Raw genomic sequence first — 24,320 nt, 5'->3', positions numbered from 1 at the left:
GACGCCCAGGCGGCCCCGGACTCCCACGCGGTCCCCAGTCGCCCATGCTGTCCCCCGGACTCCACGCCCTCCCTTGGCTGCCACACGGTCCCCATCGCCCACGCTGCTCCCTGGTGCCCACGCCGTCCGAGTCGCCCGCGGGTCCAGACTCCCTCCCCGCTGAGCCCCGTCTGGACACGAGATCCCGCTGCGCACACCCACCCCCCACCCCGCAGAGCTCCATTTAGGGCTGGCGCCTGCACATCCACCAGCAGCGAGGCCGGTGCCCTTTCTCAGGCGCCCTGTCCCAGGACCTGGTCATAGACCGGAGGCCACTGCCCTGCCAAGACGATGCGGCGGTTTCATATCTAGGTCTATGGTTCAACTGAGATTTTGTGTAAGGTGTGAAATATGGGATAATTTTTTTCCGGGGTGGGGGTCGGGGAGGTGGGGTGTGCATGGATGTCGAATTATCCCAGTACTATCTGTTAGAAGGTCATCCCCTTTCTATTGAGTTACCCCCACACTTTTGTGGAATCAGTTGACCATATTTGCATGGATTGATTTCTGAATTGTCTACACTGGCCCATTGATCTGTGTCTCAACTTCCACCATCGTGGATTAGTGCTGCTTTACAGTAAATCTTCAAATCACATCGTAGGAGTCCTCTTTGTTCTTCTTTCTCGAAATTACCTTGGCTTTTCAATTTATTTTTACTTTTCTTACAAATTTTCATATCAGCTTGTCACCATCCACAAAACAAACAACAAAACAAAACAAAACAAAAACACCCAGCTGGAACTCTGATGAGGATTTTTTTTTTTTAAAAGATTTCACTTATTTGTGAGAGAGAGCAAGCACATGCACACAAACATGGGGGAGCAGGAGGGAGAGGGAGAAGCAGGCTCCCCTCCAAGCGAGGAGCCCAACACAGGGCTTGATCCCAGGACCCTGAGATCAGAACCTGAGCTGAAGGCAGCCGCCTAACTGACTGAGCCACCCAGTGACACTTGATGAGGATTATGTTAATTCATCTGTAGATGAATTTGGGAAGAACCGATGTCTTAATAGTATGAAGTTTTCCAGTCCACGAGCATGGTATACCTCTCCGTTACGTAGGCCTTCACTGACTTCTCTTACCAGTCTCCAGTATTTTTCGGCATATGGTGTTATTGCTAGTATGTAAAATACAGTGGTGCATATAATTGACCCCATAACCTATGCCCTTGATAAACTCACTTATCAGTCTTAGGAATTTTTGTAGATTCTATGGGAGTTTCACATAGACAGTAATAACTGTGAATAAATCTCCCTTCCACTCTATTTGCCCCCCTTTCCTCCTGTTTCAGTGAACTGGCCAGGGCTTCCAGTACAATGCTGAACGGGAGTAGTTATGATGGATAGAACCACCTTGTTCCCAATCTTGGGGGGAAAGCTTTCAGTCCCACACCATTAAGCATGCACGTTAGCTCTGGGACCAGGTCAGAGATCGTTGTATTTCTCATTGACAGAGTTTTTTTCATGAATGAAATGTTGGCTTTTGTCTCTGGCATTTTCTGCATAAAATGTGATTTTTCTTCACAAATGTTAGTTTGATGAATTACAGATTGATACTCAGAGGCTGATGAAGGATATTGGTCGGTAGCTCTCTAGACCACATACACATGGAACAGTCCTCGAGACTGACTATATATTCTGGGCCATGAAACAAACTTCAACAAAAGTTTCAAATCTTGAACAATAGAACTGAAGTTATAGAAAAAATGTTCTTACTATATCAGAATTAAAAGCATAACGGGAAAAAACACATTTAACAACCCACTAGACAAAAAGACATTTCAAGGTGAATTAGAAAATATCCTGAACAAATGAAAATTAAACTATTATCGAGCACTCCTGGTGGCTCGGTTGGTTAATTGTCCGACTCTGGATTTCAGCTCAGGTCATGATCTCAGGGTCGTGGGACTGAGCAGAGTCCGCCTGTCCCTCTCCTCCTGCTCCTCCCCTTGCTCTGTTTAAAATAAATAAAAATCCTTCAAAAAAGGATTCGAAATTCATGGGATGTAATCAAAGCAGTGTCTTGGGAAAAACTTGTAGCATTAATATTTCCAATGTTAGAAAAATAATAAAGGTATTGGGGTGCCTGGGTGGCTCAGTTGGTTGAGTGGCTGCCTTTGGCTCAGGCCATGATCCCAGAGCCCTGCATCGGGCTACGTGCTCAGTGGGAGGCCTGCATCTCCCTCTCCCTGCTGCTCTGCCTACTTGCATTCTCTGTCAAATAAATAATTAAAATCTTGAAAAAAAAAAAAGAAAAATAATAAAGGTCTCAGATCAATGATCTAAGCTTCCACTTTAAAGAAACCAGAAAAAAAAGAAAAAATCCAAAACAGTAGGAAAGAAAATGTAGACAGCAATGAAACACAAAACATAAAAAAGGTAGGAAAAAGTAATACAAAGGTTTTGTTCTTGAAAAAAATATTACCTTCTAACCAGACTACCCAAGAGTGGGAAAGTCATCAACATGAGGAATAAGGATGGAACATCATTACAGACCCGACAGACAGACAGACTCCTTGGAGGACAAGCTCCTGACCTTCACATGGGACGATAACCTGAAGGGCCCTTCACAGGCGACAGAAACTTCAATTCATAGTTGAAACCTCGCCATTAACATTAAAGAACCAGAACTCCGCCCGGCGAGTCGCCCCCAGCACTTAAGGAAGAAGGAATCTGTCCTCCTGTCTGGCGCTGGGGGGGGGGGGGGGTCCTCTACGTGCGGCCTCCTTAATGCCGTTTCCCACGCATGCGCCCCAGGCAGGAGTAACAGGGCCAGGCAGCTCTGGGTGCACACCAGCGTTTACTTGGGACGTTTAGGTGTCGTGACCTCCCCGGGCAGTCAGTGGGAAGCAGCCACACGTGGCTCATTGAGTGACCGGACATCGCAGACAGCACCCGCCTGCTTATAACCCCACAGGGGCAGGGGTCTGAGTTCAGAAATAAAGAGCCAAGCGGTGGTTCCAAACCCACACGAATCCGTTTCTGGGAGGCAGGTGCGGGTCTCCAGGGGACCTTGAGGTCCGGCATCGCCGAGGGTCTGCTGTAAGCCTGCCTGCTCTCCAGGGATCCGAGTCCAAACAGCTGGCCTCCGGCACAGGAGACATTTGATGGAAACTGAGGCAGCACCAGGCCCTCCTCTGCGGTCACTTGGAAGCAGTAGCAGCGTGGCAAGGGCTGTGGCCTGGGCCGTTCCCCCACCCGACGCGGCCCCCACAGAAGAGCCGGCCCCTCCTCTCCATGTGCCTGAGTGTGCTCTGAGGACCCAGGCAGGGTCCCCTCCTGTCCCCTCCAGGCAGGCCCTGCTGTGCCCTCTGCCCCACAGCTCCCCCTTCCCTTCCCTCTGGCCGCAGGGAGCAGGGCCCGTCGGCAGATGGGGCCAAGCAGACGGGACTAACCCCCCAGGCAGATGGCTGCGTGCCGGGAGACCCAGCGTCCACACCCCAGCCGCCCATCTGACAAGCTGCTCCGCATCTACTTCTGCCTAGAACCCCACACGGCTCTCCCTGTGCGGCCACCACGCTCACAAGAAGGGCCCGTGTGTGAGGGCGTCCATGTTTCTCTGCAGGAAATCGGGGAGCCGGTCTTTGGGTTGGGAGCTGGCCCCCGTGGACTCCTTTGCACGTGCTGCCTGGCTCTGCCTGGCGCATCACCCAGGCTTGACCAGTGGCTCAGACTGGCTCGTGAGCCGCCAGCCCCACGTCTTCTGCGAGCGACAGGAAGCAGCCAGAGGGCGAGCAGGGTCCGTAGCAGACGCCCAAAGGGAACCTCTCTTCAGTGGGACATGGGGACTGTGTGCAAACAGGGCAGTACGAAGTCACGGGGTCCTGGAAGTTACAGGGCAGGGGCAGTGAGGACCCCATGTGCAGCCCAGGCCGGCCAGGTCATGAGTTTAGAAACGGGAAAGCGGACGACTCTGGGCCAGGAGGCTCTCTCGCTGCCACCTTCTGTGACAACGTCCGCGGGGCCTGGGGGGCCTCTCCTGTGGTAGTCCCGGCCCCCACCAGGCGGGGACAAGCCACCAGCTCCATTCCGACGAACAAGGAGCTACAGCCACCACTGGCCGCCGGGCTCTGCAGGCCGTGGCCGGGCTCCCGGCTAAGTGCTGGTGATCCTTTTGGGGAGCCTGTGCCCAATGGGCTCCACTCAGAGGGGGCCCCCTGCTCTCTGGGACCTTTCAGTCTGGTCTCTGCCTCCCCAGACTCCCCGTGAACTGAGAGGGAGGAGCCATCCGAGGGAGGGGACCGCGCGGAGCTCTTGGGCGACAGGAGGGTGGGGCTCAGGGGCCGCAGGAAGGCTTGGCTCCCAGCAAAAGGCACAGCATCGGTCAGCAGGTCAGACGGGCCCATGGGGGCAGCAGCGGGGCCCAGCTCAGCCGGGGGCCTCCGGGCTGGGGGCCGCTGTCGGCAGGAGGCTTCGAAGTGCCTCAGGATCTGGACATGAAGGAAAGGGGACTGGCTGAGGGATCCCGTGCACCCCTGGGGTGCAGAGACACCCCTCCCAAGCACTCCAGCCCTGAGAGCAGGCCGCTCGGCTGCCCACCCAGGCCTCCTCCTCCTGCTGCTGTCCCCCACCTGCTCCAACACCGGCCATGCCCTCTGCACCCACACATGGCCTGCCGACACAACCGACACTTCCCCCATCAGCGAAACTCGCTGCGCGGAGCCAGCTCGGGGAGAGGCGGTCCCATTGGGCGCCACGCCAGCCCGACACAGATGCCCTTCCCCACTGCTACACACAAGGCCTCCTCCTGCCTTCTCGTCCCCACAAACCCCACTACGACTGGGACTCAGATGTTGCTGGGTCACTGATTCTTTGCTGAAGGCCAGCAACTCCAGGTCTGAGTGTTCTGGGGCCACAGAGACGCCAACAGGCAGAGCAGCAGCCGGGGCCTGGCTGCAGGGGTGCTGCCCAGAAGCTCCCCAGAGAGTCAAGTGCCCTGCACACCATTCAGGCTTCAGTGGAAAAAGGACTCTGGGAGAACAAAACCATTTCTGCCCTCCAGGAGCCAGGGAGGGGTCTGGAAGCCAAGCATGGACCCGTGACCTGTGACCCAGGGCGGAGAACAGGAGCAAGCAAGGAGGGCTTCCCACAGAAGGCCAGCCGCGAACCGAACCCAGTGGGAGGCGGGCTGCGTGCCCAGCAGAGCCGCTAAGCAGTAAGGCAGGTGAATGGACGGGTGAACGGGCAGGTTCCAGGCACCGGAAGAGGCTGGGGAGCTTGGAGTGCCAAGAGCCGGGAAGCCCAGCTGCCGCTCTAAGGGCGCGAGCTGTCCACACAGCAAGGAGCAGCTGGGACAGGCTGCCCAGGCACCCCCTTACCCGCCCTCTGCGCCCCGGCTGCCGCCCACCTTGGTGGCCTTGTTGGTCACAGGTCCCGGGCTGCCCGCACTGAGCTCCTGTAGCCGCGGCCGGGTGAGAAGCAGGATGTGCTCCTGGGAGAGCAGGTCGGTGTGCCCCAGAGATGCAATGGCGCCCAGCGCTCTCTGCCAGGCACACAGAAGGTCAGCACGGTCCCCCCCCAGGACCCAGGGCCATCTGGCCAGCTCCCCTCCTCCTGCCCCAGCTGCGGCTCCCAGGCGGGGAAGCCCTGGGGCAGGCAGGCCACCCTGGAGTCCTGGGCTCACTTCCCCTCCTGCCCAGGTCAGACCCCCAGTGAGGAGGTGACCGGCTACCCTCGCCCGCCCCCCCACCCCCGTCCGCACCCACCATGGGCAGGGCCTCACCATCTGCACGCACTCGCTGGTCCCGTCCAGGCGGCGGGTCAGCAGCTCCAGCACGGCCTCACAGTTGAGCAGCCCACACCTGCAGGGGGGCAGCCAGAAGGTGGGGCGCGGGGCCGGGGGGCTCGGGGCCGGGGGCCGGGAGCGGGGAATGGCAGGGGACTGACTCTTTGATGAAGCACTGGGCCTCCTCTCGGCTCAGAAAGGCACGTGGCCCACGCGTCACAGTCTGGACCAGGCTCCGCTCCTGCCGGCAGTCACTCGGGGACACGGCCTCCACCCTGTGGTGGGCACAGCGGTCCGGATCGGAAGGAGACCCCTCCAGGCCAGGACTCCCTGCGGGCCGGGACCCAGTAAAGGACCATGTCGGCCCTATGGTGCCCACTCACCGCTCCGCCAGGTCGCTGGGTGCCTGGCTGGCCGCCGAGGGGCTGTCACTGCCAGACCGACTGCCTGAGTCCGAGGCCTTGCTCGGCTCTCCGCTGTCCCGGGAGGACGTCTGCGAGCTGGAGCTGCTGTCTGGCTCGTCCCAGCCCCCTCCAGCCTGCCCAGGCTGGGGTCTCAGGACTGTGCGAGACAGGACTGGGGGTGAGATCGGGCGGCCTCTGACCTGCCTCACACGCCCCTCCCGGGCACCTGGACCAGGAAACCCAGGGAAGGGCCTGAGCTCCAGATAAACACCCGGCATGAGGTGATGTGGGACAGAGGGGGGCACCCCTCACATGGGTGGCTCAGGGTGGGGACCGCCAGCCTGGGACAGGCCTGCCCTCGAGCCAGCTCACGCAGACCCAGCAGCGCCGGGCACCCGAGGCTGGAGGAGCGCTGGCCCATGGCAGGAGGTGCAGGGCCCAATAGGGCGGCACTCAATTCTCAGGGAGTCCTGACGCTGCCCTTCCAGACAGCAAAGCTCCCAGAAGGCTCTGCTACAGGCAGAGAGACCGATCACACTGACCCTTGTCCCAATGACATTCCTGGACACACCCGGCTGTGACCCCTGGTGCCGCTGTCTACTCCCCGGGGTGGACGCTGGGGGAGTAGATGTGGATGCTGGCCCTGGCCGTGCACCCCTGCTGTCCCGGCTGAACCAGCAGCAACTGGGCTGGGGTCCCGGGTCTGTATCTGAGTGGGGGGAGGGGCTCGAGGGGCTCTAGGAGCCCCACCCGCTTTGGGACTGTAACACCGGAGCTCCCGGCAAGAGACTGGCAAAGCAGCATCTACATGCTGTGCATAACCTTTGTGTGACAGGGAAGCCACCGCAGAGACCACGGCAAACACGTGGCAGGCCAGTGGGAGGCTCTGCGGGGGGGGCCACATGCCCTTAGGAGCATCGGGTCACGTGCTGCCTGAGTCTTAGCCAGATTGGCACAGCAGAGTCCCCGCTCCATGCCGGGCACCTTCCACAGCCCCCACCTCGACTGCCCCTCCCGGAGCTGGGAACCCGTGGCTCTCACTACTAAAGGGGTCTTGCTCTCCGCACCCCACTGTCCCCTCTCTCCGCTCAGTGGACAGGGAAGGCCGGCTCACCCAGACCCCAGGAGGCCAGGAAAAGCCAGACGCCCCAGAGGAGTCTCACCACTTCCTCGGGCACCTGGGAGGGCACCGGAGAGCGGCTTCCCAGCACCCGGGCCCCCGTGGCTGGCTGAAAGTGTCACGGCCGGCTGGTAGGCATCTCCCCGCGGTAGGGAGCTCTGGGTGCGGGGGCTCTCGGGCCCAGAACGCACAGCGTTGGCCACCACCTCTGCAGCCTTCTGGATGGTGGAGAGGAAGGCTTCGCCCGCAGAGCCTGCAGCAGAGGGAGAGGAGGAGGGGGACGGCCCTTCTCGGTCCTGTCCCCCCGTGCTCGCCCACATTTCCTGAGGGGCTGCCCTGCTCCCGCTCAGGGATCAAAAGGTGGAGACCTGAGCTGAAGTTACAGAGGAGAGGCTATGCAGGGGATCTGGGGCCTTCCGGACGCTTCCCTGGGGAATTCTGCTTCAGTGTATCCCCAGGCCCGATGGAGCCCGGGTGCTCCACAGCTTACAGCAGAACCACGGCCCTCAGTCCCCTCAACCTGTGTGGGAGCAGGGGACAAGGTGCTGCTCGTGCTGGAACTCACAAGCGTCACGGCGGCTCGGGCCCTGGCCCACGCGAATGCCCCACCGCGACCAATCCCGTCACCCCCGTGTCAGGAAGAGACAAGACCTCCAAGCAGGTCTGACATCAGGCTTCCCAAGCGCTGGGGGGAGTCTGAACCCCGGGACAAGAACGGGTAGCACGTGGGCCACCACAGCTTCCACCCCAAACAGCACCACCCCCACTCGGGGTCGTCTCTGTCCCCGCCAGGCCCAGCACCCTGTGTCCTCCGGCCCTTGAAGGAGCCAAGGGCTGGGCGCCCACACATGCGACGGAGGCTCGGCCTGACGTCTTGCCTGCTGGCGCGGACCCGCCCTGCCTCCTTGCCCCGCAGGCCTGGGCAGAGAAGACCATGGACGCCAGGTACAGCAGCCCAGCAAGACCACCCTCCATGCCTCGGCAGGCCCAAGCTGCCAGGCACCCTGCACCCCGGAGCCCCCGCAGCACTCACCCACGTGGCCCCGTTCCTTGCTGTAGCCGAAGCCCTGGAGGGCGCTCTGGGGTCTGGACTGCGAGCCCATGCCTGTGGACGAGGCCCACGTCAGCCTCAAGTGTGGCCACCCACCCCCAGCCCCGCTCAGGGCAGCCAAGGACGTCAGGTGGGGAGGAGGGACCCCGAGGGACCCCGGAGGGCAGACTCGGGGGCAGGGATGGACACAGTCGCCTACCCGCTGGAGGCAGGGCCCTGGGCGGCTGGGAGGGAGGTGGAGGCGACAAGCTGTCAGAGAACAGGGCGCTCCCCAAGTCCTAGACGAGGAGAAGGGCGCTCAGTGCATGGGGTCTGGCTGCTGTCCCCCGTCCCCATGGTTCTCTGAGGACCAGCCCCGATCTGGTCCCACAGCGGGAGCAGAGCCAGGGCCCCGGATGGTGGGAGGACGAGCTGTCCTGGGGCTGACCTGAGTCCTGGACTCACCTGGGCAGCCGCGCGCACCTTCTGGGACAAGCTGTTCCCATGGAGAGGATCCGGGGGCCCTGAGAACACTATGGGCAGAGCCAGAGTGACAGGGCTGAGTGGCTGGCCCCCGGGACACTGAGCCGCAGCCCATCCCAGCCCAGGCCACCCCCCATTGGTCCCTAGAGCTCTGAGCCCTGGCAGGTGACCCTGCACACCCAGGGTCCGATAAGCTTCCCAAAGCTCAGGTCTGTCCTCAAGTCCCCCACGTGATGCGGCTTCCTGGTCCAAGTCCCTACAGTGACACGGCTTCCTGGTCCAAGTCCCTACAGTGACACGGCTTCCTGGTCCCTACAGCAGCCACCAGCCTGGGGAACCCGCCACTCCCCAGAATACTGCTGCTCCTTGGTCCAAGCCTGGGAGCTCCCAGAGCCCCTTCTCCAGAACCCACTGCCCCAGGCTTCTTCTCAGAGCCACATCACCTTCCTGGCCCACGGAGGCCACACACCCGCGGCCCCGGCCGCCCCCTCGCACATGCACACAGCAGCCAGGCCTGCGTTGCAACCTGCAGAGCGCAGCACGGGGGCCCCTCTCCCCGACCCCACTGCTGTCGCTCTCAGCGGAGCCGCTGCACTGGCGGCCTAACCACCTCCCTCGACCCACTGTCCACCCGGAGAGAACACCAGTGAGTCCCATCCAATTCCAGCCCTGCAGGTCCCCCCGGGCTCAAGGGTCGAACCGGTCTTCATCACGGCCTCCAAGCTCTGCCTTCCCAGAAGCACCAGCCGCAGCAAACGAAATTTTCTTAGAAAAAATTAAACCATCCCAGGCTCCCCCTGTCTCCTCTGTCACAAACAGTCCACACCGGCCTGGTGCTGCCCGTCTCTGCCCTGGCAGGCGGCCCAGCGTGTGCACATATCAGCCCCTGGGCCCAGCCGAGACTGGCGGCCGGAAACTGAGCCACCAGTGGACAAGGGAGAGCACCTGGCCCCTCCTGTGTGAGCCAAGGCGGTCCTCCGTGGCTCCCCTGCCCCAGAGCCACCGCTGGCCCAGCCCCACCTCCCCACGGCCAGTGGCACGGTCCCACGGTCCCACAGGGTTGACGCTAAGAGCACGGTGGACCGAGGCTGCTATGTGGTAGTCGCCCCGTGGAGAGAGACCGTGGTGCCAACAGAGAACCGCGGTCTGCCCACCCCCACCGGCCCCACCGAGCCGCTCTACCCATGCTCCGGGGGTGCAGGGCCCAGGTGATGACTCGCATGGGCCACGATGCACTCCGCTGGGACCCACCAGCTGGCGAGAATCCCGGAGTGTGCTGTTTCTGTGCGCTAGTTCTCGGGAGCTCGCTGGGACCAGGACGAGCCCTGACGGACCCCTGGGGCAGTGTCTGGTTTTGTGCGGTGATGCTCTCTCGGGCGCCAAGCACCTACCCGCACCCAGCCCTGCCTTCAGTGAAGGGCCGACAGTGGTTTCGGGGCGGGGGTGTACCCCAGCAGCTGGCAGGTAGGACGTGCTCCCTAACTGCTGAGGGTCCCCTGTGAGCACCAGGTGGCCCAGAGCAACTCAGTCCCCCTCCCTGGTGCTCCCTCTCGTGGACTGCTCGGTGGGCAAGGCTCTCACTTCGATTCATTCAGGCCATGTGCTGGGGTCTGTGTCCCCAAGACCACCCAGGGCTCCTGCCTTAATGGAGGGGAAGGTCTCAGGCCGCATCCCCCCAGGTCCTGGTTAAGGAACAAGACAGGTGACAGCGCCCGGCCTGAGCGGGGGTGGCGGTGAGACGTGCATTAGACCCCAACAGGCCCGAGCCCCACCTCCCACAGGCCTCCTGAAGCAGAAGCTCACGGGGCTCCCCGTCCCGGGCCCTGGGGAGGACACCGAGCCCGTGACACCGGGAGGCGGTGCTGATCCCCTGTGGTGTGCCAGGCCCCAGAACAGGCAAAACAGCTCTGGGCCGCCAAGGCGTGGCCGGGCACGCGGGCAGAAACGGGCCACTGTGCCCCGTGCTGCCGTGATGGCCAGAAGGGGAAGGCGCGGGACAGAGAAGGTGGCAGCTGGGGCATGGGGTGCAGGCGAGAAGGCTTGAGCTGTGTGGGGTAGGGGGGACCCTGGCTGCCCGGCCCCCGGCCCCCAGTACCTGCGGCTTCCTGGATGAAAGCCGGGTTGCGTTTGAGGATAAGCAGGGACGCCGCGGAGCCGTGGGCACACAGGTGGAGTAGGATCTTCAGCACCTGGAGGGCAGTCACGGGGGCGGCACCGGAGGGCAGTCACGGGGGGCAGCCGGCACTCGTCCCGCTGCGGCCTCCTGCCCCGCCAGCCACTGGCGGGTGCTGGGGCCCCGACCCCGGGGAGGGTCTGCGGGGGCCGCACAGGGGCTCACCTTGAGCTTCACGCGGCCGGAGCCGCTGTGCAGACGGTTCAGAAGGTACTCCAGGAGGCACTGGCTGCTGCCCAGGGACTCGTGGGAGATCTCTGGGAGGCGCTTGGGTTAGGGACGGAGCGCGCTGAGCCCGGGCCACGCTAGGGCCTGGCTGGGGAGAGAACCCGGCCTTCCCGCCACCGGGCTTCCCAGGAGCCCTCCCCCCAACACCACCCGGCCCTGGTTTCCAGAGCTCGGGGCTTGGGGACCTCCTGAACCCCGGGGGCATCCTAATGTGGCTTCGGGCCCCACACTAGTCTCCAGGGCTCCAGGGTAGAGGACGGGCCGGGCCCGCGTGTGCGCACAAGGAAGGATACTAGCGATCTCCTCGAACAAGTAGCCGGGACACGGGACATCGTCGTCGGACGTTCCCTTCAGCAGGACCGGGAGCTGGGAGGGAGCGAGAGCCCCTGAGCGCGCGGCGGGACGGAAGCAAGGCCGGTCCCCACCGGCCGCCGCGGGGCGCGGGCGGGACGGAAGCCTCCGGGGCGCGGCCCGAGCAGCGCCCGCACTGCGCTTACTGGGGACAGCCACGGCCGCTGTCCCGAGCCCCGAACAGGTGCGTGGAAAGCGCGGGAGGCTGCGGACGTGCCCTCCTCACGCACCAGCCCGCCAACGGGGAGCCGCAGAGGCCCGGGGAAGCGTGAGGCGCGCGGCCCAGAGCGGGAGCGGACGGCCCGGCCCCGCGGACAGCGCCGGGGAGCGCCGCGGGCCGCCGCCAACCGGCCTCGTCCCGGCGCGAGGCGCAGGCCCCCGCGCGCACGACCGTCACCCCGGTCTCTGCAGGGCAGGGCCGTTGGTCGAGGCCCCGAGGCCGTCCCCGGGAGCTGCCCCCGGGCCGGCGCGGGACGGGCCCTGACCCGCACCCAGCTGCCCAGCCCGCTGCCCCTCGGTCCTCCCGGCGCAGGTCCGGCGGGGCCGCTCCCCGGGGCTGCGCTTCCGCAGAACCAGGAAGCCAGACCCCGGGCCTCCGGCCGCCGCTCCCGCTCGGTTCTGGCCCCGCGGCCGCACCGTCCCGCGTGGTTCGGACCCTGCCCACGCCGCGGCCGTGGAGGCGGAGAGGGCCGAGGGGGGCGGCGGGGTCGCCGAGCCCCGGAGGACGCCCCGACGGGGGCCGAGCGGGCGCAGGGCGGAGCCGCGGTCGCCCGCACTTACCCGCTGCAGGAAGCTCAGACGGTCCCGCAGCAGCGGCGCGGCCGCCATGTTGCCGGTCACCGTCCGGCCCCGCCCGCGGCCACGGCCCCGGACCCCCTCCAATCAGCGCGCGCGCCTGGCCCAGATGGCCAATCGCTCGCGCGGGGCGGGGCCCTGCGCCGAGCCGACAGATAACTTGAGCCTGAGCCAATCTGAAGTCCCAATCCAAGACAGACAAATCCAAGAGCCACTTGCAGAGCTCGGCCAGACCCGACACCGCCCCGGAAAAGGGGCGGGCACTGAAGCCTAGCCAATCAAGAACCGCAGGGACGGTTGCGGGCGGAAGGCGCGCCTATCGAGCCGCCGGACGCCGGAAGAGGACGGGCCCAAGATGGCGGCGCCCAGAGGTGCCGGGAGGAACCGCTCATGTCGGGGAACGGAGCGGTGTGGGGGCGCGTGCGAAGCCGCCTCCGCGCCTTCCCCGAGCGCCTCGCAGCCTGTGGGGCCGAGGTGAGGAGCTGCCGGGCGGGGCAGTGCCTACGGGACGGGGAGGGCCCGCGCGGGCAGGGCGGTGACCGGCGGGGCGCGGGGTCTGCCCCGGGAGACGGGCGGGCGCGGGGCCTCCGCGATCCTCGCCCGTCCCCGCCCGCCCACAGGCCGCGGCCTACGGCAGGTGCGTGCAGGCGTCCACGGCCCCCGGCGGCCGCCTGACGAAGGATCTGTGCGCGCGGGAGTTCGAGGCCCTGCGGAGCTGCTTCGCCGCCGCGGTAGGTGGGCTCGCCCCGGTCCTCTGCCTCCCCGGCCGCCGCTGGGGGCCCGCAGGCCTGCCTTCCCTGGCCGGGCGTCGGGCGCCGGACCTCGTGTGCCCGCGCCTGTCGGGGGAGGCGAACGGCAGCCCCCGCGCGCGGATGCCGGTGCGGGGCGCGCGCGGAGAGCGCCTGGAGCCCGTGGTGTCCAGAGGAGCCCCGGGCGCCCCGAAGCCCGCCAGCGCCCGCGGAGGACGTCGCTGCCCCGACAGCCCCAGGGGCACGCGCAGGTCACTCTGCTGGGCCCCGGAGGGCGCCGTGGTGGCACCCGTCGGCGCCTCTCTTGGTTGGGACTCTGCGCGCTCAGCGGCTCGTCCCTTCTGTTTCCGAGGCGTTTGGTGATCCCAGGGGTCAGGTGGGAGCCGTGAGTCTGAAGGTCACCAGCCCCGCGCGAGGGAAGACCTAGCGCCCGCACGTCTTCCTGAAGGGCGCGGCAGGTCGCGTCGGAGGAGCTGCAGACGCACGCAGGGAGCCGGGCGGGGGGCCAGAGGGCGTGAGGAGGGGCTGCCTGCCTGCCGCGCGCGTCCTGGGCTGGTGCCCCCTGCGTTGGGTCGGGGTTGGGCCGTGATGTTCTCCGGAGCTGCTGGGGAGAGACCTGGACCACAGACGGGGCAGTTGGGTGAGCAGGAATTAGGGCTGCTGAGGCCATTTCCCAGCATTCCAGGGTCCCCGAGCAGACCGGCTTTCCGCGGCTTGGCCACTCCTCCAGGGAGAGGACAGCGGACAGGGCTCGTGCTGCCTTCCCCGGGGACCTTCCTGTGATCATAACGGCCGCTCGCTCTGGGCTTGTCCTGCCCCCATCCCTGGTCAGCCCTTGTCACCAGCCACAGGTCTGACGTGGGTCATTCATCCAGGGTCCCACCTGTCGTCTCGGTGGCTTCTCGTGGTACAGCCCTCCCCAGAGCACAGGGGTCACTGCTTGGAAGAACTTAGGTGTGAGACGAGGACCGGCCGTGATACTTACAGGTGTTCGGGACGGCCTTCTGTGCTGGGCAGTTCCCCGTTCCAGGCGTCTGCACTCGCCTTTGCTCTGGTCCCGCAGAGGTCCCCACACTCCGTGCCCCACGCTCGGGAGCTGTTCCAGGCGCCAGCGTGACGGAAGAGGACAGGCTCGGGGACTAGTGCCTGACCTGAGTGTTTCTCTCACAGACGTGCCCCTTCTGCCGGACTCCACGGCACTTGGGAGCAGCGTGAGAGGCAGAAAGGGCGGCGGGCTCCCGTCCAGCGCGTCCCGGGAGCCCTGTCTCGGGCGAGTGTTCAGCGCTTGGCTGCAGCCTTCTCTGTAAGCAGCTCTGCTGCCTCAGAGCACCGGCCCGGGGTGTCCGGGCCGCGGCATCTGCACAGGGCCTGGTCCAGGGGGCGTGGCTTTGGGGGCGCCCGTGTGGAGCAGGTGGAACGTGGCCCGTGGCAGCTGGGAGCGCCCACGCCCCCTGCAAGGCATCCCTGTCCCCGGTGCCGGTGGCCAGGCTCTCGGGAAGGTAGTGGCTGCAGACAGCGTTTGGTGGGCGGTTTCCTTACTCCGCAGCCTCATCTCAGTTACCCCGTTCACAGCAAACCCTTTTCCTTCCAGGCCAAGAAGAGCCCGAGGGGAGGCCTTTAGGATGGACGAGCCCGCACGGCACTTCCGTCTGCTGCCCCAGGGAGCAGAGCCCGGCGGCGCCCACGGCCCCAAAGGGCAAACGGCGGAAACACCCGAAGCGCTCCGAGGCGAGAGGACTGGGGCAGGGGGCGAGCTGGTGCTCCTGCGCCGCGCGTGTGAGGGTTCGGGTTAGCGTGAGACCCTGGGAAGCCACAATAAAGAGCAGGCGGACCGCACCAGAGGCTGTTCTGTCGTGTGCGCGGAGGACCCTGGGCCGTGGGGACGCGCCGCTCAGGATGGTCACTTTTTGGAGAATTTTCATCTAAAACACCTTACCTGAGCCTGACCGGGGCAGCAGATGCAGCTGCCGCTTTACAGGCCGTGCCAGAGCCAACGTCCAGCCGCCACGAGGGAAAGAGCCATGGGTAGGGAAGGCCACTCAGGCGGTTTTTCTGGACTTGGAAGCAAAAAAGGAGGGGCTGCCCTTCTAGAGGCGCCAGCCAGCCGAGGGAGGGTCTGGCTTAGGAACCCAGCGGCAGTGACACTGTGTGGGGCACCTGTCCTTCCGCAGCCCCCCCAGGTCAGAGCCCGAGCCCTCCGGACAGTCCCTGTCCAGCACCCCAGCCCTGCCACCTGAGAATAAAATCAGGCGCAATCCAGGGATTCCACAGGTCCAGAGCGCTGCCTGCTGGACGCTTGGGGACTGTGCTCCAGGAGCCTGGAGGTCACCTTTCCCTTGGGGTCCACAGCCCCTGGCCTGCCAGAGTCCAGCATCCATGCACTGATGGGGGGCGGTCGCGCCCTGACCCCACACACACCGAGGGCCAGAGCAGGAAGGGGTGGGCCTGGGAGCCCAGCGCTCCTCACCACGACTCTCCTCCCTCCTGTGGCCTTGAGGGTGGGCTTTTCCAGACCCTCACACTCTCCACTCTGACCTTTGGCTGCCTCTTGTGGGGAGCACATGGGTCTCTGCTGGGCACACTGGCTCCAAGCCACTTCTGGAACAGTCCTGCCAGGTGCCCTCCTGCCCCCATGTCTCCTAGCTCTAGTCCAACCTGTGTCCCCCCTTCAGGCCACACACCCACCCCCCTTCCATGTTCCTTGGCCTTCGGCCTTATTTCCTGACTGAGGGAAATGCCACAAACTGGGGTCTGGATGCAGCCATTCCTGCAGCCCCCTTACCGCACGCAACTCTGTGTGCCTCGCTGCCCCGGGGTCCATCCTCACTCCCACCTACCTCCAGTCGCTGGCCCTGCCCTAGAACAGGAGCCCACAGGCAAGATCCTACCCCAGTCGCCCAGGGCGACTACCCAGCAGGAGGGTCACCCGCTGGCGGCTGTGCTTCCGGTGCTCGCCTGGCGCGCTCCCTGCACCTGTCAGTCTTGGCACCCGTGGTCTGGGGTCAGAAGCAAACGACAGTCCCAGCCCCTCCAGCTCCCTGTGATCCTGGCAAGGCGACCTCACCCTGAGGTCCTGGGTCCTTCCCTGAGGGGGTGAACGCTGGGGAGGCTGGGAGAGTGTGTACTGGGATGAAGACCTCAAGTGTCCAGGGGAGCGGGGACTGGGTCCCCCACTCTGAGGAGGATGGGACCTTGCAGATTGCAGGAGGATGGCCTGACGTCCAGAAGACACGAACGTCGGGTCAAGGTAAGAGATCCAGGTAAATGTGTCCAGAAATACACCCCACTCTAAAAAGTGGAGTTCTGACCTCGGGGAAACATCCAGGAGGCGTTTTCCCAGTGAGCAGCGTTTGTTGGCAATTGTTCTTACCTAAGCACAGGAAGCACCCCAAGACCCACCCCCCTCTCCGGGGCTTTCCGCAGCAGGAGCAGTGTCCGTCGGCTCCAGTCTCCCTAGCACCAGCTCCTGGGGTCAGGAGGAAGCCCCTTGGCCTTTTGGTACTTGTTTCTAGTCGTCAGGCTGTCCGAGGACACGGGACTACGATAAACAATATCATTTCAAAGGCGCAGGGGAAGTCGAGGCCAGAAGTCATGGCTGGAGCTGCCGGACACCTGTGGTCCTTCACGCGCCCGGGCCCCTCTGGCCAGAGCCTGCCAGCAGCCACACCTGGGGCCCCTGGCAGCGGGGTCTGGAGCGCTCGCTGCCCTCGGAGCGCGAGGCGAGCTGGTGAGAGCCCTGGGCTTGCGGGTGGACAGCCCACCATGGCCACACCTGCCCGCTGGCCTCGGCCAGGGGGGCGACCATCGGCTCTCCCGTTCTTGAAAATGGGACACCACAAACACCCCCCCAGCTGCTCGCAGGGTTGTCGGAGGCCTCGCTGCATCGGGCTTCCCCGCCCCCCGAGGTCTGGTCCACAGGCGGCCTCACGACCACCAGCACAGCGGACACCAGCCTCATGGACTGGACACCGGGACGTTTCTAATTTGTAAACAACTTTATGGTTTAGAAAAGCAGAGGGAGCGTGGAGAGCAGAGGGGCTGTGACGGGGGCCGAGGCGGGCACGCAGGCGGGCGGCTCTGACCCTCGAGACACCCGTAGCCATGAAGCTGCGTCCGGCGAGGAGGTGAGCGTGGGCTGAGCTCCCTCCGGTTCTCTGCAACCCTCGCAACGTCTCGCTTGTGACGACTGGAGAAAGCGGGAGCCTGGCGTGCAGCGGGCTCTCACGGCAGCCCCTGTCCGTATCAGGGCCACGCTCCCCAGCCGGCCGCTGCGTCATCTGGGTCCTGCCGAGCTCGGTCACTCGGACAAGCTGAAGATGCGGGATGGAGAAGGCACAGGCCGCCTGGACAGCGAGGCTGCGGTGACAGGCCACTGAGACCCACCAACGGAGGACAGCAGCCGCTGGTGGCCGCTCAGGGCTCCTCTGGGGCTCCCACCAGCTGCTTTACCTGGCGGCCATGGACCACCCACAAGGCACCCCCCGCGGCCTGGTGTAGCTGGGTCTCCAGCGCACGACGGAGGTCATTGACCTGCACGTCCGGGAGAGGGTTAAAGCTGATGATGACCCTGTCCCTTGGGGCCGGGTCCCCGCCTGCCCCAGGAGCCACATCCCGCCGTCTCCTCCTAAGGTCAGAACCGGCCTGGACTTTGAGGTCTCGGTTGGCTTTGGCATGGTCTAGCTTCTGAGCCTCAGGGATGGGCCCCGGATCAGGGTTCTGCCTCCGCTCCGGCTCCTGGACGGCAGTGTCCTCCCCCGGAGCAAGTGCACGGTCCCCGGCGACAGCCCCCTTTCTGGCCTCCAGGTGAGCGCCCTGCTGCCCACCCTGAGTCCCAACAGAAACAGCCCGGTGTTCCAGCTGCCGAATCTCAGCCTGGGCCCCGGGGGCTGCTCCTCCTGACCTGCTGGGCAGGCCTGCGGGTCCCCGGCCTCGGCTCACCGGCTGGGACCTCACATGAGGGTCGCCATTCTCCCTTGCCCCCAGCACATCCGCTTCCTGGGCACTGGCACTGGGGGCCACCTCTTTCCGGGATTTCTTCCTTTCGTGGGAGCTTCTGCCGAAAGTGTCCTGTTCGGGCAGCTCACCAGCAACGGGCTTCTCTGGGCTCTTGGGCCCCTCGGCAGGGTCCGGCACGGGCACCCGCTCCGGCATGCCAGCGCCTGCCTGGGCCACAGCGCCCCGCTGGCCTTCCCTCGGCTCAGCCTGGGCTGCCCGGGGCTCCATGTCGGCAGCGCCAGGAGGACCCGCTGGAGCTCTGCCTACAGCCGCCTTGGGCTCCGACTTGGGCTCCTCCAAGGTGCCCGGGCCGTGGCCCTGGGGTGGAGCGGGGAGACGCCCGGGGGCTCCGAGTGCAAGTTCCACAGGCTGCTGCGGGGGATGGTCCGCGGTCTGCCCCTCCTGGGTCTCCTGCTCCTTCCCTCTGGGCGCCGGCACCCCAGGCTCTGGCTGCGCTTCGGCTGCAAATGAAGTCAGTCGCCAACTGAACCACGGGAGCGAACGGAAGCTACCAACACGGGGCTAGAAAGGTGAACTGGCCGGCAATTAAACACGAGCCAGAACTTTGCCCAGCAGGACCCCAGGCCCCAGAGCCCCAGCCAGCCCCGGCCCCACGGAGTCCCCAGGAGACGCCACGGGCAGCCACGCGTTCGGCGATGACCCCCGGTGATGACCCCCGGCCCGATGGGGCCCTGACTTGCCGTCCTCGCCGTCCTGCCTCTGCTGGCGGATCTCCTTGTGCTGCTCCTCGATCACCGCGAGCAGCTTCTCCTGCTGGTCCAGGAGCCGCTTCTGCTGCACCTGCTGCTCCTTGATCACCTGCAGGAGGACCGCGTGGTCCAGCATCTCCGCCCGGCCGGCTTCTGTGGAGGGGAGAACGCACACTCGGAGCCTGCCCCGTCTGCGCAGGCGCTGGGCCGGGTGGAGGGCAGAGGGCCGCGGGGCGCCGGCGCCGGCTTGCCTGGGGGCTCTCCCCGGGATGCCCTTCGCTCGCACGGGCTCACACGGGCCTGAGGTTTGGACACGCCCAGCAGGGGCCCAGCTGCTCAGATGGCCGCCCCCTGGGACTAGAGAAGCTACAGGGGAGGTCTGTGCCGTGGGAATGCTGCCGTGCCCTGGGCTGGGGCGCGCCGAGCTACAGACTGCTCTAAAAACAGAATCCCAGAACCGTGAGGAAGTTTCCTCCAAGGTGAGAATTTAGGAAACAAACAGAACGGTCTTTCCCGCAGAGACAAGAAAGAAAGGGAGCCTCCGTGAGGCAGAGGCCGGCTGCCGACACCCACAGGGCCCTGACCCCACTCCTGACCACCGCCCGGGAGACTGGCTGCGGGCAGGCGCGGAGGGAGGTGGGCCGGGGGGAGGCCGCGCAGCAGGCGTGCGTCCGAGGACCCGCCCGGCTCCCCATGCCCCCAACCCAGAATGTGGGCCCAGGAAGAGGCCCCGAGTCTGAGCCTGCGGCCGGCTGCGGCCACCTGCGGGAGCACCGGGGAGCTCGGCTTTCGCTACAAAGGCCTCAGCACCAGCGTCTCCTGCGCACAGCCACGGCTTACGTAGCTGCTACAACCCGTCCGCCTTCCAACAGGAGGCTGTGGAAGACGACGTGGGCCGCTGGGCTGGGGGGCGGGCGAGCTCTGAAGGAAGGACGCTCTGGGCGTGGCGACGGCTCACATTCCGGCGAGGCTGCACACGCGGACAAGCGAGCCCGTCCTCGCCGACGGTGACCCGTGACCTGCCATGGTAGCGCGGGGTTGGCCTCCCTCCAGCCAGAGGCCCGTGAGGAATTCGCTGAACCAGCTGGCAGGGAGGAGGAGCCACGCGGAGGCCCCTGTGCGGCGGTCCCCACCCCCACCCGGCCCTCCTCCAAACCCCCTAAGGTCATGAAAACACCTGCCTGAGAAAGGCCACATCCTGTGGACAGGACTGGGGCTCCGTGGAGGGAAGTGCGCTGTGCTGTCCCCCACCCCCCCAGGGCTCTAGACCAGCCACTTCAGCCATGCGCCTCGCTGTCACTCCGGGTACCCACGGCTCAAAGCCACGTAACAGTCAACAGTATGACGACAGCCCCGCGTGCCGCCCACACGGCCTGTCCCCGGAGCAGGTGCTGGAGGAGCAGCCCCAGCCTGCCCGGCCCCTCGGGGGACCAGCCCGGGACCGATGATGCAGGAGGAGCGAAGCGGTGCCAGGTCAGGTCCAGCCAGAAGCGACATGTGTGGACCAGAGTGGTGACAAGCCGTGCCCATGGACGGAGCCTGTCCCGCCAGGACCCCGGATGGATGTTAACACGCATGCAAAACACGTTAATCCCAGGCCATGCACACGGAAGAACCTCCATGTAGGCCCTACCCTCGGGGAGGCCTGAAGCCGGCGGCGTGTGCAGACCGCACCCACCGTCCTCCAGGACCGGGGCATTTGTGGGAAGGAGGGAGCGAGGGCATCGGGGGAACCCCAGCTGTGGGGCTAGAGCCGAGCCCGGGGCGGGGGGCGGGCTGCAGCGGCGGCTCCAAGTGAGGCCCTTCTCGCCCTCCCCTTCTCGCATCTCAGACCCCGCGCAGGCCTTCCGCAGGAGCGTGCCCTCCGGGTCCGTACCTGCTACTATCTGTTTGATTTCGGCTGCTCATCCCATTGAGAAGCGCACGGAAGAAAGGCAGAGTAGGAAACCGTGAGAATTGTCTTTTCAGAAAGAAAAAAAATCGAAAGAATCAAACAGGTTTAGGTAACAGGATAAGCACTGGCATCCGTGAGCACAGGGAGACAAACCAGACAGGAACCACCATAGGAAAGCCCTAGGGCAGCCCCCGGACCCCAGAAAACCTCCAGGGACTCCTGGCTCAGGCCCCTGGCTGCCCCGGGGGCTCAGCAGGCAGCCCCAAGCCCAGTGCTCTGGGCGGGCTGTCCCCGCAGGACCCTCTGGGGGGCCGCTGGGGGGCGCCGCGGGGTGCATGTCACACACGACAGCCCCAGGGCTGTGCCACCGAGATCTACACACACAGACCCAGGGGAGGCTCAGGGAGAAACGCCCTGGCACGGCTCACGGGGCCCCTCTGCAAACAGACTCGGTGTCCCGGGAGGTGGGTGGGGGTGGGGAGGGGCTCTAACCAGGGAGCAGGTGTGCAGAGGCCCCTTGGTCACCAGTGAAATGAGAACAGGAGACCACCAGCCAGGAAGGCTGCCACCAGCCACACTACAGGGGCAGCACCTAATGGGGCGAGGTCACGAGGAGAGGGTTCGCCCCAAAACAGACACAGAGGTCCGAAGGAGGATTAGCCGCTGGAGATAAAAGTGCGCGACAAGCTTTTGTTTCCAGATGGTGCTGGGTGTTCGCTACAGATGGGCACAAACGTCCCCCTAAGTGACGGGCGACACACAGGGGCCGAGGGGAGGCAGGTGGCATCTGTCCTCCCACCTGGGCCGCCGGAAGGGCAGCTCCTAGCTCTAAGCAGTGCCCGGGGGCACAGACACCCCCAGCCGGGGAGCTGACCAGCACGTGCTAGCAACAGTGGCACGGCTGCCCTGAGAGTGCCACCCACGCGAACAGAAAACCCTGTGACAGCACAACAGAGGCTTTCTTAAGGGAAGAAAGAGAGACACAGACTACCTGGGGCGGGGGTACCCAGAGGAAGCTGCTGGGGGGAAGGGGGGTTACTTTGGGTCTTTCCTCACTAGGCAGCCAGCAAGTCCAGAGCCGGGGGTGGGGAGCTCGAACAGCCCCGCCGGGAGGACAGGCACCTGCGCCTCCCCCTCCCCCAGCCCTCGCTGCGGGTCTGCAAGGAAGGGGCAGAGGCTCCGGCCCCGGGGGACGCAGCAGGAGAGCGAAGGCCTTACCCTCCAGCTTGCTGCCGGCGTGGCCTCCGGCCTGGCCCTCCGCATCCCTGTGCTCCTGCGGCTCTGCCTGCGGCCCGGCCTCGGGGGCCAGCTTCACCGGGAGGGCGGCCTTCCCACCTGCACACGCGGAGAGGCGGGAGGTTTGCAGAGAGCTCGGGGGGCGGCGGGTGGGGCGGGGGGGGCAGAAGGCGGGAGAGGGACGGGGGGGGGGGGGGGGGGGGCTTCCGAAAACTAGCCTCCGCGGCACCCCTCTGTCGGCACTTCCTGTCCGCCCTGATGACGGCCGGCCAAGTACTGAAAACACATTCAACGATCTCGCGGGCTGGTGGCAGCGAGCCAGCGTTAACCACTTTGCCAATGAACATGCGAGAGCCGGCCTGGCCGCGCCGCACGGCCCTGAACGGCGCGGCACCTGTCAAGCGTCCCCCGCGAGGGCCCAGACGCACGGACAGCGCGCCGCCTAACACTCGAAGGTCCGGCAAGCAACTGCGTGACAGATACCCCGGGAGCTGTCACATCACCAGACTCTGGGCTTCCCCAGCAGCTGCGGAAGGGGCCGCTGCTCGCGCGCGTCCGCGTGCTGACCTGGGCAGCCGAGCGGGAGTGCGGGCAGGAGGAGGCCCGCCCACCCGGCCTCTCCTGCCCACCCCTCCCCGACCCCGAGGATCCTCTTAGGGAGAGCAGTTTGCCAAGGCAAGCGCAGCCGACACCCACCGGGCTCACTCTTGTCCACCAGCTTGCCCGCGGCGCCTGCAGCCCGGCCCGGCAGCGGGACCCCGCCGGCTCTCTCCGCCGCACCAGCTGCTGGGGCGTCCTGCCCCTCGGGTGGCACTGCCTGGGGCCCTGGCTGCAGACCCCCGTCGCCTGGCCCCTGGTCCTCCTTCACGGGCTCGATAGCTGGCTGACCATTGCCTTCTGGAACCTTCCAGGGGTCTTCAGGGAGACCCCCTGCTACTTCTAAGACCTGGTCCTGTCTCAGTCTCTCTCTTTCCGAATCTGGCAGAGGCAGTGCCATCTGAGCCTTGCCCCCTGGAGCCTTCTCCTCCTCGTGCTTGGACGAACGCTCATTCTCCACTGGCTCTTCTCGGTCTTCACCTTCGTCCACTACCACCTTGTCATGAGGGACAGGGGGCTCGTGGCGGTGGGCCTCGCCCATTGGTGCTGCCACACCTGGAGGGAGACAGACACATCATGGAGCAAGCAGGTTGGGGTGGCCCGGCTCTCCTTCCCCAGAGCGTGAGCTGCGTCCCAGTGCCCAACGGTGTGAGGCAGGCTGGCAAGTGCCGCCTCCCACAGACCGGACTTTTGCCTGAGCACGGAGGCTACCCGTAGAGAATTACAACGGGGCAGCTGCAAGCCAGCTGGCGGGGGCGGGGCCCCCATCTGAGTCGCCCCTGAGTCACAGAAGGAAGGAGGCAGAAAGGACCAGAACTCAGGCAGGCCCCTCCTCCGCCGCCCACCACCGCCGCCCGCCGCCCACCTCGGCCCGGCCGGTCCAGCTGCGCCTCCTCCTGCTTCTCCTTGGCACCTTCCCTCTGGGGTGCGTCCACGGGGCCCTTAATCTGGGCCTGCTCCGTCTCATCTTTCTCATTGGGCAGCTTCGGCTTATCTCGGCCGTCCGCGGCCGTGTCCACGCCTGGATTCAGGCCTGCAAGCGGAGCGCGGCTCACTGCGCAGTTTCCACAAGGCCACGCCGCACCCCCAACCCCGCACAGGGACTGGGCGGTTGTCCCTAGATTGTAATCACGTTTCCTAGTCGGATGGCAGAGCCTAAGCAGTTATTTTTTTCCTGCTCAATCATTAGCAGCTAAGTAGCACAGAAAACTGTCATTTTTCATGTGCATTCATAACAAAAATATGTCAAAATGCAATTTACACCTAACTGGGTGCAAAAGAGCACCGCGCTGCGGAATACCGGCCGCCACCACCAGAGGGCAGCACGAACCCGCGGATTGCGGCAGGACGGGGCGGCAGCCTGGGGCAGGCATCTGCCCAGGGTCCCCCCCTTCTCTGGGACAACCAGCCTGCCACACCTCAAAGTGCAGCCCCGCTGCTTGGTGGCGCTGGGAGGTGCTCGGGGAGGGAACGCCGCTGGGAACGCCGACGGGTGAAACTGTGAGCCTCTCATCGCCAACAGCGAAGACCGAAGACCGCCACGGGCAGAGCCTGCGCACGACGCCTCCCCTGCCCCCAAGTGCCACGCCTGTCCACACCTGTCCCCACACAGTCCTGTGCAATAGCTCACCCGCATGGCAACCGGGGGCCCCCGCAGGACCGAAACAGAGCCTGTTAGGAAGCGGCTGCCATTAAAAAATTGGCAAATGGGGCAAAAACTAAACATCCTGGGAAAAGAAACTAAAAATCCATCATTTTACCCTAGAGGTTGGAAGCACATTCTTGTTCCCCATC

General features: G+C 64.9%; 3 protein-coding genes across 13 annotated transcripts in view; 1 reads left to right on the top strand and 2 right to left on the bottom strand.

The window, feature by feature from the left end:
- Positions 1-2,817: 2,817 nt before the first annotated feature.
- Positions 2,818-12,437, bottom strand: TEPSIN (TEPSIN adaptor related protein complex 4 accessory protein). 2 transcript variants are annotated; one of them, XM_045085723.1, is made up of 13 exons: positions 12,331-12,437; positions 11,493-11,565; positions 11,137-11,228; positions 10,894-10,987; positions 8,781-8,848; positions 8,536-8,614; positions 8,319-8,390; positions 7,329-7,538; positions 6,145-6,391; positions 5,923-6,036; positions 5,759-5,837; positions 5,384-5,518; positions 2,818-4,466 (listed from the first exon to the last, which is right to left on the bottom strand). In XM_045085723.1, the coding sequence occupies exons 1-13, from the start codon at positions 12,376-12,378 to the stop codon at positions 3,918-3,920; spliced, it is 1,860 nt and encodes a 619-aa protein (XP_044941658.1). In that variant the 5' UTR covers positions 12,379-12,437; the 3' UTR covers positions 2,818-3,917. The 2 variants fall into 2 exon arrangements, with proteins under 2 accessions (XP_044941658.1, XP_044941659.1); XM_045085724.1 differs by having other exon boundaries at positions 6,145-6,322.
- A 224-nt stretch (positions 12,438-12,661) lies between these two features.
- Positions 12,662-14,930, top strand: NDUFAF8 (NADH:ubiquinone oxidoreductase complex assembly factor 8). Of its 3 annotated transcripts, XM_045085727.1 has the most exons (4): positions 12,662-12,819; positions 12,966-13,076; positions 14,265-14,397; positions 14,686-14,930. In XM_045085727.1, exons 1-3 carry the CDS (start codon positions 12,736-12,738, stop codon positions 14,307-14,309), a joined length of 240 nt encoding a protein of 79 aa, XP_044941662.1. In that variant the 5' UTR covers positions 12,662-12,735; the 3' UTR covers positions 14,310-14,397; positions 14,686-14,930. The 3 variants fall into 3 exon arrangements, with proteins under 3 accessions (XP_044941662.1, XP_044941663.1, XP_044941661.1); XM_045085728.1 differs by lacking the exon at positions 14,265-14,397 and having other exon boundaries at positions 12,663-12,819; XM_045085726.1 differs by lacking the exons at positions 12,966-13,076; positions 14,265-14,397 and having other exon boundaries at positions 12,663-12,819.
- A 2,140-nt stretch (positions 14,931-17,070) lies between these two features.
- SLC38A10 (solute carrier family 38 member 10) overlaps positions 17,071-24,320 on the bottom strand; it is a 39,565-nt gene continuing 32,315 nt past the window's right edge. For 4 of the 8 annotated variants that reach the window (XM_045085717.1, XM_045085715.1, XM_045085718.1 and 1 more), the window contains 6 exons: positions 23,392-23,559; positions 22,626-23,081; positions 21,912-22,028; positions 20,676-20,699; positions 18,791-18,952; positions 17,071-18,550 (listed from right to left, as the gene is read on the bottom strand). In XM_045085717.1, coding sequence (XP_044941652.1) covers positions 17,508-18,550; positions 18,791-18,952; positions 20,676-20,699; positions 21,912-22,028; positions 22,626-23,081; positions 23,392-23,559 — 1,970 coding nt within the window. In that variant the 3' untranslated portion in view covers positions 17,071-17,507. The remainder of the gene's footprint in view (positions 18,551-18,790; positions 18,953-20,675; positions 20,700-21,911; positions 22,029-22,625; positions 23,082-23,391; positions 23,560-24,320) is intronic. The other 4 variants (XM_045085720.1, XM_045085721.1, XM_045085716.1 and 1 more) reach the window with 2 other exon arrangements.

The sequence above is a fragment of the Mustela putorius genome, unplaced genomic scaffold (assembly GCF_011764305.1).
Source record: "Mustela putorius furo isolate JIRA1106 unplaced genomic scaffold, ASM1176430v1.1 tig00000873_pilon_pilon_pilon, whole genome shotgun sequence".
Classification (NCBI taxonomy): domain Eukaryota; kingdom Metazoa; phylum Chordata; class Mammalia; order Carnivora; family Mustelidae; genus Mustela; species Mustela putorius.
The sequence above is the reverse complement of the archived record's forward strand: the minus strand, read 5'-3'. Positions and strand labels throughout refer to the sequence as shown.